The following is a 15,502-nucleotide window of genomic DNA, read 5'->3' as shown; positions in this document are numbered from 1 at the left end:
TACCACACCCAAAGTAGAAGCGAAAGTTGAACAGCTTAATGGGACTAAATCGGGGGGGCCCAGATAATCTTCATCCAAGAATATTAAAGGAACTGGCATACGAAATTGCAAGCCCATTAGCAAGAATTTTTAATGAATCTGTAAACTCAGGGGTTGTACCGTATGACTGGAGAATTGCTAACATAGTTCCTATTTTTAAGACAGAGAAGTGATCCTGGTAACAACAGGCCTGTTAGTTTGACATCTGTAGTATGCAAGGTCTTGGGAAAAAAATTGAAGGAGATAGTTAAGGACATTGAGGTCAATGGTAATTGGGACAAAATACAACATGGTTTTATGAAAGGTAGATCATGCCAAACCAACCTGATCTCCTTGAGAAGGTAACAGATTTTTTAGACAAAGGAAACACAGTGGATCTAATTTACCTCAATTTCAGTAAGGCATAGGATACGGTTCCACATGGGGAATTATTAGTTAAATTGGAAAAGATGGGGATCAATATGAAAATTGAAAGGTGGATAAGGAACTGGTTAAAGGGGAGACTACAACGCGTCACACTGAAAGGTGAACCGTCAGGTTGGAGGGAGGTTATTAGTGGAGTTCCTCAGGGATCGGTTTTGGGACCAATCTTATTTAAATCTTTTTATTACTGACCTTGGCACAAAACGTGGGAGTGTGCTGATAAAGTTTGCGGATGACACACAGCTAGGAGGTATTGCCAATACAGAGAAGGACTGGGATATCATACAGGAAGATCTGGATGACCCTGTAAACTGGAGTAATAGTAATAGGATGAAATTTAATAGTGAAAAGTGCAAGACCATGCATTTAGGGATTAACAACAAGAATTTTTGTTATAAGCTGGGGATTCATCAGTTGGAAGTAACAGAGGAGAAGGCCCTTGGAGTATTGGTTGATCACAGGGTGACTATGAGACGCCAATGTGATATGGCCGTGAAAAAAGCTAATGAGGTCTTGGGATGCATCAGGTGAGGTATTTCCAGTAGAGATAAGGAGGTGTTAGTACCGTTATACAAGGCACTGGTGAGACCTCATCTGGAATACTGTGTGCAGTTCTGGTCTCCCATGTTTAAGAAGGATGAATTCAACCTGGAACAGGTACAGCGAAGGGCTACTAGGATGAGCCGAGGAATGGAAAACCTGTCTTATGAAAGGAGACCCAAAGAGCTTGGCTTGTTTAGCCTAACCAAAAGAAGGCTGAGAGGAGATATGATTGCTCTCTATAAATATATCAGTGGGATAAATACCAGGGAGGGAGAGGAATTATTTAAGCTCAGTACCAATGTGGACACAAGAACAAATGGATATAAACTGGCCATCAGGAAGTTTAGACTTGAAATTAGACGAAGATTTCTAACCATCAGAGGAGTGAAGTTCTGGAACAGCCTTCCACGGAGAGCAGTGGGGGCAAAAGACATATCTGGCTACAAGACTACGCTTGATAAGTTTATGGAGGGGGTGGTATGATGGGATAGCCTAATTTTGGCAATTAATTGATCTTTGACTATTAACGGCAAATATGCCCAATGGCCTGTGATGGGATGTTAGATGGAATGGGATCTGAGTTACTACAGAGAGTTCTTTCCTGGGTGTCTGGCTGGTGAGTCTTGCCCATATGCTCAGGGTTTAGCTGATCGCTATATTTGGGGTCAGGTCTGAAACCTCCTTTCACTTAAGGAAGTAGCAAGAATAAAACCTCATCCCTCTGTGAAATGGAGGAACCTCCTCCAGGGCTCCCAGCTGGAGGAGAGAATGAACCTCCCATAGGAGAACTTCCTTGTGAGAATGGTCCCTGAAAAGAGATTGGGGAGGAGGGTGGAAATTGGGGGTTAGAAATAAACTGAAGGGTGTATCCCAATTCCACCATGCTTAGACCCTACTGGGCTGTAGTGATGCAGGTCCAAGCACTTAGCAAGTAGGACAACCTATTAGAATACATCAGGGTATGAGAGCTGGCAAACGGAAGACTGGGCAGCCTGTCCTCAACACACACATCCAAAAAAACTACTCGGCTGTCTGGCTGCTGCTGAAGAAGTAGGTAGAGGTGGTCCCCTCCTATAACTTTTGCCTTTCTTTCTAGCTTGGTCTTTATTGCAATGCATACCAATGTGGCTGCTGAGGACAGTACTGCTTCTTCTTTGGGACATGTATATAAATGCCCAATGATCTGAGACACCCCTACAACCCTTAAGTCTGTGCAGCTTGTTATTGGTCTGTTCCGAGAAAAGCGATGGCCCCTTGTAAGGAAAAATCTGGATAGTCTCTTGGATCTCCTGAGGAAGACCCAATTACTGGAGTTGCAGACATTTGTGCATCATAATAGTCAATGTCATTGCTCTAGCTGCAGCAACCAAATCAGCCAGAAGTAAAGTGATGGCCGCCAACTTTCCCTCATCCACCATAGCAAGAAACACCTGTTTCGCATCCATTAATTTTAAAACATTGTCCTTGAGGTTAAAATCAATGATCAGCAGTGCTTGCTGATTAACAATGCTGAGCTGTAGCTCGGATACTGAATAAAGTTTCCTGCCAAAGAGATTGAGCTTTTTTTTTTTTTTTTTTTTTTTCTTCGCATCTTTTGATTTTGGAGTAGATGCTTTCTAGCCCTGGCACTCTGGGAGGGAGGGAAGATAGAGTTTGCCACAGCACTTTAGTGGGCACCAGAATAGCCTCGTTAATTGGAAATGCCACTTGAGAAGTTTCCACAGATGCCAAGATATTGACCAATCTGTGAGACCTCTCTAGAACCATTTCCACCTGAATATTTAAGGCGAAAGTCACCCTCTTTAGCAGGTCTTAGTGGACAATATAATCATCCAATGGAAGTAAAGAACCCTCCGATACTACTGCCTGCTCAGGCAATGAGGAGGACCACCACAGGATTGGCTAAAGTGTAGCTTCCCCCAATTATTGGGGAGACGGGGGGGGAAGGCACCAAAGCAGACCGTCCATGTTCAGTTCTCAGTCTGCTACCTGCTTCCTGCTACTCTTGACAAGAAGGACCTGGATGTCTTCTAGAAGAAGAAGAACAGGAAGTGTGTGGAGACAACTTGGAGGCAGGTAGAAGCCTCCAAGAGTTCCAAAATGGCCACTGGTATGGTACCAGAGCTCAATTCCTTCACCGTCAGCCAAGACAGAGCTTCTGCTAATGTGACAAAGCCGTGACATGTACAAGCCAACTTCCAACTCAGAGGTTGAACTGGATTCATCCAACCAAAGAGGAGCTACTCCTGTCAGTGCCAGGGATTGGTGTCAGTAGTCTGGAGAAAAGGGCATTAGTGAGATCACTGCAGTTTGCCTCTCACCAGCGGCGTACAAGGAGGTACTGCAGTGTCCACTGTATTGAGAGACTGAAAAGGTCGCATTCCACAACATATGTTTCAAATGGTACGGTCTCTTGCTACTGCTAACCCAACAAAGACCGCACCACTGACACAGATGGTGCCGCCTTAGGGATCAGTACCAGTGTTGAGTCAACAACCCTGCCTGAGCAGTTATTTAAACCAGGGAGTGCTTCAGCCTCAATTGCAGTCTATCCTCCTCACCAGCATGTTTGCTGGACTTTGGTGTCAGGGACTCTGATCTCCCAGATACCAAGTCCTTCGATACCATCTTCTGGTGTCTCTTCCTCAGTACCGGAGAAGGAGACTGGCATCAAGAGTCTGCCAAAACAGGAGGAGCGCTCTTAATCGAAGCAGATGTGCTCGGTACACACACTGAATTGGGAGGCTCTGAGTGTGGGTGCATCAGGAGGTGTTTTAGTGTGACCTCCCTTCCTTTTTAGTTCTGGGTTTAAAGCCCCTGCAGATCTGGTACCATCTCTGTCACAAGCTTCTCCTAGGCACTCAGGCACTTGAAGTGCAGGTCACTAACCAGCATCTGTTTCTTGAAGGCATCACAGGGCTTGAAGCCTGGGGAGCGAGGCACGCCCCTCCTCCCCCACCAGGTACCAGTACCCACACAACAGGAATCAAAGAGTACCAAAAAAGTACACCAAGAAAGGAAACCTAATGCTGCATTATCCTAACAAAAACTATTCATGAGTACCAACTATATACAAATGCAAAATGAAGAAAATTTGCAGCAGCAAGATAGCACGCTCCAATAACTGTCATGGGTGGTAAGAAGGAACTAAAGGTTTGAGCATTGGCCTGCTAAACCCAGGGTTGTGAGTTCAATCCTTGAGGGGACCATTTAGGATCAGGGGCAAAAATTGGGGATTGGTCCTGCTTTGAGCAGGGGGTTGGACTAGATGACCTCCTGAGGTCCCTTCCAACCCTGATAGTCTATGATTCTATGATAAAGGGAATTGGGTGTGGCTCTATCCTTTACAACACAGTGCAGCAGCACACAGCAGCAGATGGTGCATGCCTGGCCCTAATGGGTACCACTGAGGGAAAAATCTCCAGCAGTGCACTGGGCATGCACAAACCTGAAGTGGAATGGACACGTGCAACCACTTGAAGATTGGATTGTATCACTGATCTAAAGGAGATTCCATGAATGGCATGAGATAGAAAATAGGTCAAAATGGTGCCTGCATTGGGAACCAATTTGTTTGGGGGTCTGCTATCAATAACCAAAGTCCCACATGCCTATATGAAACCAATTTATGTGAAGCCACTTAGACCATGAGCTGTTGAGGTTGATTCTTAGAGCCCCTTTACTGCCTGCCTGCACTCCACACCCAGGCTGTTTGCCCTCTCATCGTCATACTGGCAGCTTCTGCAGGGAGGAAGCAGCAACAAGGCACAGCAATCCACCACGGCAGCTGGGGGTGACAGCTTTTAGATTGTGGCTGGAATTCTTCATTTCTCTTACGATATCTTCCCACAATTATGAGCAAGGATGTACAGCTAAAGTCAATGTACCACTTCCAGATGCATTTACAACTTTAGAACAAGTTACCTGAAACTAATTGACTGCATCCTCACCTTTAACTGCCCTCCGGCCCGAATATAGTTGTATGTAGAGAAATTTTTCTGAAGATATAGAGAGCGTAGTATCTGATCAGAACCTCCCTGGAGAAGCTGTGCAAATAGTATTTTAAAAAACAAATATTAAATCAAAAAAACAAACACCATCCAATACGTTCATAGTTGGTGTAATATCATAAGTTACTCATTGATTGCTACATTGAATATATTCTGATCCTTTTTCCTCATGCGTGGTGAGACATGACCACAACTTTCCATTTACATTACTAACATGCAAACAGCCTTGGCACCTGAAGCCAGTAAGCATCACGTAATGAATTTTCCAGTCACATGGAAAGGCTGCGTAAGCATTGTGGCTATGATATACACAGTCTCCACCATTACACAGCCAAAAACACCTTCCAGGTGGTTGCCTTTAAGGCTGTTAAAGCAACAATCTTGCAAACAAGTCAAAACCTCTGCACAGGGGCAACCTCATACAGATGTTTTCAGGCAAGCATTCAGGACCAAACACATGTACTTTCCCCAATGGAAACATCTTCAAATTGCCACATGTTGGAAATAAAGTGCTATATATACACACACCATGGTGGCAAATATCAGCAACTGTGCTGAACAAAGTAAGGCAGGTATGTTGTCATTTTCTTTACAAAGAGGTATGATGAGGGGCATCTCCTTCCCCAGCAGAGCCTACACAGTGGCATCAGCCTACCACAAACAAAACCGAAGGTACTGAAGTAAAAATATGAAGATGTGAATGTATTCAGTGCCATGAAACTAGCTCCATCCAAATTACAGAAGCCTCATGAGAAAAGAGGACATTAGTTGTACTGCTAATGAAGTACTAATCCAAAGTCCAGATACAGTACTATATACTCAGAAGTACTAATCAGTTTACAAATGTGTTAATACATAGGAGGATGAGGAGGAATATTTCACCCTTCCATGGCCCTTCTCCAAAACTGGGCATCTTCAGCCAACATAGAATTGTTAAAAGCAGAAAACTGGCTCAGAATGTGATAACACAGAGCACCCCTTTACAAAATGCATGCAAGAGGGAATGTGTTAATTGCTTTGCCTGTATGTCCTGTGAACAGAGGAATGAGTCAGCTAATTTCCATGTGTTTGAGTAGGCAAACACTAACCTGATAAAAAGAGTGAAAGCTTCGTTCTCCTGGCTGCTGCACAATCACTCGGGACTGTGGGGGAAAAGATGCAAAGACACGTATTTTTAGACACTAGTAGTGTGCTTCTTAAATATCTTACCTTAGTCTGCCAATGCAATAATTCACTATCTTTACCAAAATCCCTCTAGCACTTTTTACCCTACAAATGTACTACTGATCATTACTAGCGGTGTATGACACAAGGCAGTCCCCGTCCCATGGGATGTACAGCCCAGTCATACACAGATCATTCAAATACACAAACAATAGGATATTTTTAAAGATGACTCCCCCTGTGGTGACCATGGTAATTACTTACATGCAAAACTAACATAAGAAATTATTTTGAGCATCTAATAGGAAACAGCACCATGTGACCACCAGTAAGTGCTCCAGGGTCCATAGTTAGGGAACTCTTGTGGTAAATTCTTCTGCTAACACACCAGAGCCTCTCTCATAGAACTGGAAGGAACCCTGAAAGGTCATTGAGTCCAGCCCCCTGCCTTTACTAGCAGGACCAAGTACTGATTTTTGCCCCAGATCCCTAAGTGTCCCCCTCAAGGACAGAACTCTGGGTTTAGCAGGCCAATGCTCAAACTACTGAGCTATCCATAAAAGCAGTGGCAAGTTATGCTTCACTTTTAATCTAAGATCAATGTTGGCAGGAGCAAGAGGCGTTCAGATTTTCACTGAATCTTAGTCCCAGAAAAGTGTAAAATTTAGGGGAATTCTTGTTAACTACAGTGGAACTTCACATTCAACTGCCAACTACAGAATTTTGCAAATTAATGAGAAAGTAAAGCCAGGAGTCAGACACCGCATGACAAAACGTATACTTTGGCCTTGTCTACACTTACAAGGGGCTTGACGAACGGCAATCGATGCATCAGCGATCGATTTAGTGGGTCTAGTGAAGACCCGCTAAATCGACCGCAGATCGCTCTCCTGTTGACTCCTGTACTCCACCTGAATGAGAAGTGCAAGGGGAGTCGATGGGAGAGCGTCTCAGTCGACACCGCATAGTATGGATCCCGCAGTAAGTAGACCTAAGTACGTCAATTTCAGCTATGTTATTCACATAGCTGAAGTTGCATAACTTAGATCCATCTCCCCCTGTAGTGTAGACAAGGCCTTTGAATAGCACAATGTAGTTTTGTTTAAATCCTTAACTGGTAGAGCGAAACAACTAGGTTTCCTGTGAGAATTACCAGGATAATGGATTAGCAAAAAGTCAATGAGAATTAGTGAGGTTGCTGTTGTAAATATGATGATTTGTATGATCACGCAAGGTTAGCTGACTTAAGATCAGACCTCGGTATGCAGCAATGGAAAATCATTGCCTGTCCTCATCAGCCAATTGGGCTAATATTAAACCCTCAAAATAAAAAAAAATAAAAAAAAAAATGTTAACAGAAACAGGAACTTAGCATAGTGCAGTCAAACACATTTTATAAAAAGCCTTATGATTTAAAACAATTGCAATTGCAAACAATTTTTTCCCTTAGTGTGTCACTAGGGTCAAAGCAGTACATATTAAACACTAAACACAACAAAATGTTTATTCTGGAACTAGGTTTCAGAGAAATAAAGACAGAAGTTTAAAAATGTTGCCAGATTCTGTCAAATCTGTACAGTCTAAAATGACATGAAATACATTGTTTCCATCACTCTCCTGGAATATGTAATAGAAGTTAACAGATGATCATGTAAAGCTATGGCATCAGTTCAATGCAATATTTCTAAAACCACACCACCACTTCTTGCAGACACACAGAAATCTTCATAATTCATGCTTGACCAGTGAGATTTCAGTGCAAGAATCTCTGTGGGAAGCAATTTTATACATGTTAAATTAATCTCAGATTTTATTCTGGGTACAAAGCACAGACAAAACATTCTGAAACCTTTTTATTTATCCCGAGTTCTATGATGGAATGAGCTCTGAAAAACAATGATTTCATGGTGTTTGTGTTGCAACAAATTAGTTGCGGTGCTTTGACAATTTCTTAATTTTAGCTACCATACCTTTATTGATTCTGGGGGAAAAAATTAAAGGTCTGGATCTGAAGTGACAGTCATCCTATGATGGATATTCAATGAACTATTTGACGTGAGTTCAGGAGGAACACATTTAAAATGGCAAATACTATGTTTTATAAATAATCATCATACATGGGAAGACAGCCTAGCACTTTACAGTCAAACTCAGCTTACCTTTTCTAGTAAGTAGTTATTGATATGTCCACCTATCGGGTCTCCTTTGAAATCAAAGTTGATATCCATGTATTTTCCAAATCTGCTGGAGTTGTCATTACGGTTGGTTTTGGCATTGCCAAAGGCCTCTAACACACAGTTGGATTTCAACAACATGTTCTTCACTCTAGTACAGATAAGCAGAAAAGGCAAGAGAACAGCACAAGTGTAGGTAGCGTGTTCCTAGATATCTAGTGCAATCTTTTTCCAGACACAAATCATGCTTTTCAGAAGGCTTTAGTAACAGCCAGGTTGTATTCTACAAGAAGATTCAAATATGTCCCGATTCATAGATTCCCAGGGAGCACTGTGATCATCTAATCTGACCTCCCGTATAACACAGGCCAGAAAACTTTTCCAAAATAATTCTTAAAGCAGATTTTTACAAAAAACATCCAATCTTGATTAAAAATTGTCAAGGATAGAGAATAGACCAGGACCCTTGGTAATTTTTTTCAATGGTTATTACTCTCACCGTTAAGAATTTACATCTTAATTTCCAGTCTGAATTTATCTAGCTTCAACTTCCAGCCATTGGATTGCGTTATACCTCTCTCTGATAGACTGAACAGCCCATTATTAAATATTTGTTCCCTAGGTAGATACTTATACACTGTAATCAAGTTGCCCCTTAGCCTTCTCTTTGTTAAGCTAAATAGATTTAAAGATCTCAATCTAACTCTATAAGGCAGGTTTTCTAACCCTTCAGTCATTCTTGTGGCTCTTCTCTGAACCCTCTCCAATTTTTGCAACATCCTTGAATAGGGGACACCAGAACTCAACACAGTATTCCAGCAGTGGTCACATAAGCACCAAGTAAAATAACCTCTCTACTCCTACTTGAGATTCCCATATTTATGCACCGCCCGGATTGTGTTATCTGTTTTGGCCAAAGCATCACATTGGGATCTCATGTTCCGTTGATTGTCCACTATGATCCTGAAATCTTTTCCAGAGTCATTGTTTACCAGGCTAGAGTTCCCCATCCCGTAAGTATGGCCTAAATTCTTTGATCCAAGATGTATAAATTTAAATTTAGCTGCATTCAAACACATTGTAATACATAACTTATTCCCTGTAACCAGGCATCTATTTTAGACAGATAATATGCATAGGTGGTACTCTGTTAGTAAAAGATCCCAGCTGATTTTCCAAGCCCTAGACATGAATGGGGAGCTGGAGAGCGAGCATTTTCATTGGAGAGCCTTTGGTTGTAGAAAGCAACAGAGAGTCCTGTGGCACCTTTAAGACTAACAGCTGTATTGGAGCATAAGCATGTGTCTGACGAAGTGGGTATTCACCCACGAAAGCTTATGCTCCAATACAGCTGTTAGTCTTAAAGGTGCCACAGGACTCTCTGTTGCTTTTTACAGAGCCAGACTAACACGGCTACCCCTCTGATACTTTGGTTGTAGAATTTACTTCCTCGGTTAGTCTGTCTAAATTTGAGTTTGCCCCCCTGAAATACACATCTAATCTCTCGGTTTCTTGCATGGTAGGCAAGTTGTTCGAGAGTTAGTTCCAAGGTGGGAGTTTAATTTTGTCAGTACGCCACGTTCATTTATTTAAAGACATTTATACTTTTACTCAGTATGCCTGATGGGCATATTTAGAAATTCATGAACATGAAATGCTGGACTAAACTTAGAGAGTGTATTGCTTCTGTTCAACATCCCATTTGCCACGAATTGAATGTATAAGTACATTTAGTTCCATGAAAGTTTGACTGATACCTCAGCAGAAACTTAATTTCAGGGCATCATTTACAATTTGGAAGTGCAAAGGCTTGAGTTACACTCCCAACACTCCTAGCCAATTATCTGTTAGCCATTTATCTATGTTTCAAAAATTTTCCCTAAGTCAAAACTTTACCTGCAGGAAAGAATGAATTGATATGAAAACTTCATGTAATTATAAAAGTAGAAGACAAGAAGATAGGTATATCAAGAGTGCCCAGTGTCATGGTATCGGGACATGAAGCTATTTTCCCCCTCAAGGGGGGGAGCTGTAAAGCTCTTACCTTTCAATCTCCGCTCTCTGACTGGGATTGGTGATGGCTGCTATGTACTGCATAATGTATTTACTGGCCTCAGTTTTCCCAGCTCCACTCTCACCTGAGGACACAAACAGCAAAGAAGTATCATAAGCCAAGAAGAGATTAAAAAAAATGAAGATACTGTAAGTCATTGATCATTGCAATCATGTCATTCTGCTTCGATGGCTTCTCTACCTTTTCTTATTTATTTGAGATATGACGTGTTTTTGATACGAATGTAACCTTGCTTGGCTGCCGTTACTATGCTAACTTAAAACCAGTAATGAAATAAAAGATTTCACAGGTTTGTAAGGCCTAGCAGGCAGAGGATCAAAAGAGAGATTGTTAGAGGGACAAGGTTGGCATACAGTGGCTTGCTGGCAGCATTGCTGTGAACTGTAATACAAGAGACTACTGTTCAGCAGCTATCTTGGGTCTCTTGCTCCGCAGGCTGCTAGAGCATAGGGATACCATGGAAACTGCGTGCCAGGATCTGAATGGCAATAGTTCACTCTATGAGCATCTCCCCCACTGTTTAGAGTCATGACAAGCAATTAGCTTTGGCCATCAAAACAGAAGACAAACACTAACTGAAGTCGTCTAAGGTGTACGAGACAGTCCTCAAAGAAAAGATAGGACTGAATGCTACAGGCTTTTTTCCAAAACCAGTCTTCAACCAGACTGGGTGTAACAAGGAAGGGACTCATATTTAAGTTACCACCACACAATACCATTACTCCTGGGGAAATTCTGCGGCACTGTGCATGTGCAGAATTCACAGATTACTTTGCTTCCCTGCAGAAAAATAACTTTCTGACAGGGAAACAAAGAGAAGCCACAAGAGCCCCTCCCCAGGGGCGGGGGCGTGGTTTCAGGTGTCTGGAGCACGCAGTGGAGAGATATATCATTGCAGGGGGCTGGGGACACCAAGGCCGGAGCCAGATCAGCCCTCCCCAGCCCCATCCACCCAAACCCCAAGCATCTGGCCCACCCCCAGAACCCTCTGCTAAACCTCAACACTGCACACCCAAAACCCCACCGTCAAGCCCCACTCCCCCGCACCCAGCCCTCCCCACCAAGCCCCACGCCCCCTGAATCTGGAGCCCCACCCCTGCACCCAGATCAGCCCCGCTGAGACCCCCACACCCAGATCTCACCTGTGGAGCCCTAACCACCTTAACCTGAAACCCCCTTCAGAGTCCATTGCCCCTGCACTAGGAACCCTCCCAACAAGCCCCTATGCATCCAGATCCCTCCTGCACTCGGACCCCCCATTGAGCCGCTCTCACCCAGATTGCCCCACACAGAACCCTCTCATCCTACACATGGATCCCCTCACACTAAGCCCCTCCACACTTGGATCCCGCTGGGTTGAGCCTGTCTGCCCACAACTGGTGCGCTTGGTGGAGAGGGACAGGGTCCCAGGGTGTTTCTGGGGCAGGCCCAGCCCTAGTGCTCTATCAGAGTTGGGTGCAGCCTCACCCCACCTCCAGGCAGCCAGTGGCCTGTGCTCCCCACTGCCATGCTGTAACCTCTACATGTATTTATTGATAAATACAATTTGCAGAATTTTAAAATATTGTATGCAGAATTTTTCTTTTTGGCATAGAACTTTTAATTTTTTGGAGCAGAATTCCCTCACAAGTATAATATGTATCAATAATTAGTTTAATCTACAAGTTCTTGAATTAGACAATTGTATTTGAATGATATAGATGCAGGCGCATATGCAAATTAAAGTCTTGAACATAGTAAAATTCTCCCTTTAGCAAATGTAACATTAGCCAAATTGTTCTACTTCCTTCCTTCAGTTTCACAAGGAGGGTCAAATAATCCTCAGGTAGTGAGGAGAGGCTTTTCCACCTTACCTGATATTACAATGCAGGTATCTTTTGATCGTCTCTTCATGGCCTTGTAAGCAGCATCAGCAATTGCAAAGAGATGAGGGGGCCTCTCATATAACTCCCGTCCTTTGTACTGCTCAATCATATCACGACCATAAATGTTCAAGTTTTTGTAAGGGTTCACAGAAACCACCACTTCACCAATAAATGTATAGATCCGTCCTTTATCAAACCTGCGCAGGGAGAGCCGAAGGAGAAGGTTAGTCAAATGTAATAAATCAGAATTTGTATTCTGCATCCAAGTTGTCCATTTGATTATACCAGTCATTTGATCCAAATATTTTTCACTTTTTTACAATATAATAAAACACTACTAAGGAAAAGCTCTTTATTTAGCACACGTGGTATGTCAATGTGTCATTCTAGGTAGTCAGGTAACAGACTATGAATCAAAACTGATTTTGAATCAAATGCTACTTACGGAAATTACCACCATTAGTGTTTCACCTGAAAATGTTTGATACAGATTTGCCTGCTGAGTACTACTGCAAAACTGTGTTTATGACAAGGTAGGTTAGGTAATATCTTTTATTGGACCCCCTTCTGTTGGTGAAAGGGACAAGCTTTCAAGCTTCATAGGTGATCTGAAGAAGAGTTCTGTGAAGCTCGAAAGCTAATCCCTTCCACCAACAGAAGTGGGTCCAACAAAAGATATTACTTCACCTACCTTGTCTCTCTCATATCATAGGACCAACATGGTTACAGCAATACTGCAAACATAAAATTTAGGACCACAGATTACACCCTAGTTCTGCATACATACCCAACCAGCCTTTCAACATTCATTTCAGATATTTCTATGACAGTTCGTGATCTACCAAGGCTCAGAATTTGCTGTAGACTTTATTTTACTCAGCTTGGAGTAAATTTTAAATCACTGCTTGAATAGAGCAAAGATGTATAAAAACACTGGTGTTTCTAATCCACTTGCCTAAATAAGCCAGACTTAGAAGGAAAGGTTTACTTTCAGATGTTAAGTTCTGAGGACCTTAGACACTGCATGGCCCAGCAAAGTGCACAGAAATCTGGGAGCCAGAACTAGACCTCTGGTGACAGTTATAAGGAGGGAAAGTTGTAAAACAGTGAATTAACCTACAATCCAGAAAAAAAAAATGCAACTTTCAACCCTAGTGATTGTTTCCATTCAAAAGGAGCTCTCCACAGTAAGGAGCCCAGAGTGGAACTACAGCCCTGATGTTTAACTGAAGTTTGAAAACTATCAAGTCCCAGACGAGTACATGAAAGGGGATAGCTACGACTAATATTAACCAATCAACCCTCTTAAAAACAAAAAACACTCAGCGCCACCAGTCCTCCTTGTGGAGAGATAAATAAAAGTAGTCTGGAGTTTCTACACAGGCATTTTTAAAAAGTGGGAGACATTTCCAAAAACAAAAGAAATTTTTCAAGTACTCTGAAACCAATCTAGATGCCTCCTGTATACTCCCCCATGGTGAAGGGTCACACTACATGCAGCCTGCCTCAGTTTCCATTCTTGCACTGATCAAATAAACTTCACTTCAGCCTTTTCCTTGGTTCCCTCTTTGTGGATTGGGATTATTAATATAAAATAAACTGTAAATAAAACTCAAAACCCCTAAAAGGCCATTCATAATGCACACAACACAAGGTTTCTCTTCCTCCTCCAGGTCTCCCTGCCAGGAAAGATTTCCTCTCTCTGCAGACTGCCACAACTTCCTGAGCTTTTCCCCCCTTCACTTCAACTTTCTGCTCCTTTTACACTGGAATGTCCTTCCTGTCAGATGGGGCTCACATCCTGTAATCACCAGGCTCTCCAGCCCATGAGGCAAGCCACCCCGTTACATACTCATTCCTCACATTTTGTATACATGGTTTTCCCTAGCTAAATAGAGCCCACATGAGTAGTTTCAGATTGGTAACTGAGGAAATCATAGATTTTGGTTTTGGAAAGGGAGGGATCATGGAAGTTAACAGATCTATTTACAAACTTAGCTACATGGTCCCAGCTTGTGGTATATTATGTCAGGGGTTCTCAACCTTTTTCTTTCCAACATGCTACAAAAACTCCATGGCCCACCTGTATCCCAACAACTGGTTTTCTGCATATAAAAGCCAGGGCCGGTGTTAGGGGGTAGAAAGCAGGGCAATTTCCTGGGGCCCCATGCCATAGGGGCCCCTGCAAAGCTACATTGCTCAGGCTTCGTCTGTAGCCCCAGGTGGGGGGGGGGGGGTCAGAGCCCCAGGCTTCAGCCCCATGCAATGGGGCTTTGGCTTTCTGCCCTGGGCCCCAGAAAGTCTAATGCTGGTTGCTTGGAGGACACCCTGAAACCTGCTCACGGCTTCCCAAGGGGCCCCAGACCCCTGGTTGAGAACCACTGCTTTACGTAGCAGTATGTAATTTGTGATATGACTCTATAACATTAGGTGGCATCATAACACTTTTATAAAAAGCAAAGCAAGAGATTTCAGGATTGTCCGTTGACTGCATTGTCATATCTTTATCACAAAGGAGAAACCTGACTGATTTTTCACTGCTTATTTAAAAGCAGAATACCGAATGGAGTGCAGTAGCTATTGCAGTGCACACACTGCATCAGTCCTTGAGCTGGAGTCTTGGTGGGTTTACATTCTTCAGCTTTGCTGCACACCCATTACAGTATGTGATTCAGCAGATCGGTTTCTAAAAAGCTCAGCTTGCATCACTAAATGTATGGTCTTGGTCATGCCAAGACAACTGAGTTGAACATGGTCCCGATCAGCATCCTCCTCATTAGGGAGCTGAAAATCCAAAACAATGTTTTTCAGCTCATACCTATATTTAATTTTTTCTTCTTTGGTGGGGGTGGGGGGGACTTTGAAGGCAACTCAAAATTAAGGATTTTCTTGAAAAAATGAATACTTTTTAATTAGCAGTAAGACTGAAATATATTGGCCTCCACACAATTGTTGTGATAGAAACAACTGATTACACAAAAAAGAAACTTGGAGGGCAACTATGATACTGAACAACAGTTTCAAGTGTGGTATAAAATATAAAAACAACAAGGAGTCTGGTGGCACCTTAAAGACTAACAGATTTATTTGGGCATAAGCTTTCGTGAGTAAAAACCTCACTTCTTCGGATGCATCCGAAGAAGTGAGGTTTTTACTCACGAAAGCTTATGCCCAAATAAATCTGTTAGTCTTTAAGGTGCCACCAGACTC

The 15,502-nt window shown here is 42.7% G+C and overlaps 1 protein-coding gene across 2 annotated transcripts in view; it reads right to left on the bottom strand.

The window, feature by feature from the left end:
• The window catches only part of MYO1D (myosin ID), a 371,118-nt gene that overhangs the window by 267,149 nt on the left and 88,467 nt on the right, over window positions 1-15,502 (bottom strand). For both annotated transcript variants that reach the window (XM_034755839.1, XM_034755840.1), the window contains exons 2-6: window positions 12,281-12,489; window positions 10,398-10,491; window positions 8,339-8,504; window positions 6,104-6,157; window positions 4,956-5,051 (exon numbers count right to left, since the gene is read on the bottom strand). In XM_034755839.1, the coding sequence (XP_034611730.1) occupies window positions 4,956-5,051; window positions 6,104-6,157; window positions 8,339-8,504; window positions 10,398-10,491; window positions 12,281-12,489 (619 nt within the window). The remainder of the gene's footprint in view (window positions 1-4,955; window positions 5,052-6,103; window positions 6,158-8,338; window positions 8,505-10,397; window positions 10,492-12,280; window positions 12,490-15,502) is intronic.

The sequence above is a fragment of the Trachemys scripta genome, chromosome 23, assembly GCF_013100865.1.
Source record: "Trachemys scripta elegans isolate TJP31775 chromosome 23, CAS_Tse_1.0, whole genome shotgun sequence".
Taxonomy (NCBI): Eukaryota; Metazoa; Chordata; order Testudines; family Emydidae; genus Trachemys; species Trachemys scripta.
Note: the sequence above shows the minus strand (reverse complement) of the source record. Positions and strands in the feature narration are given on the sequence as shown.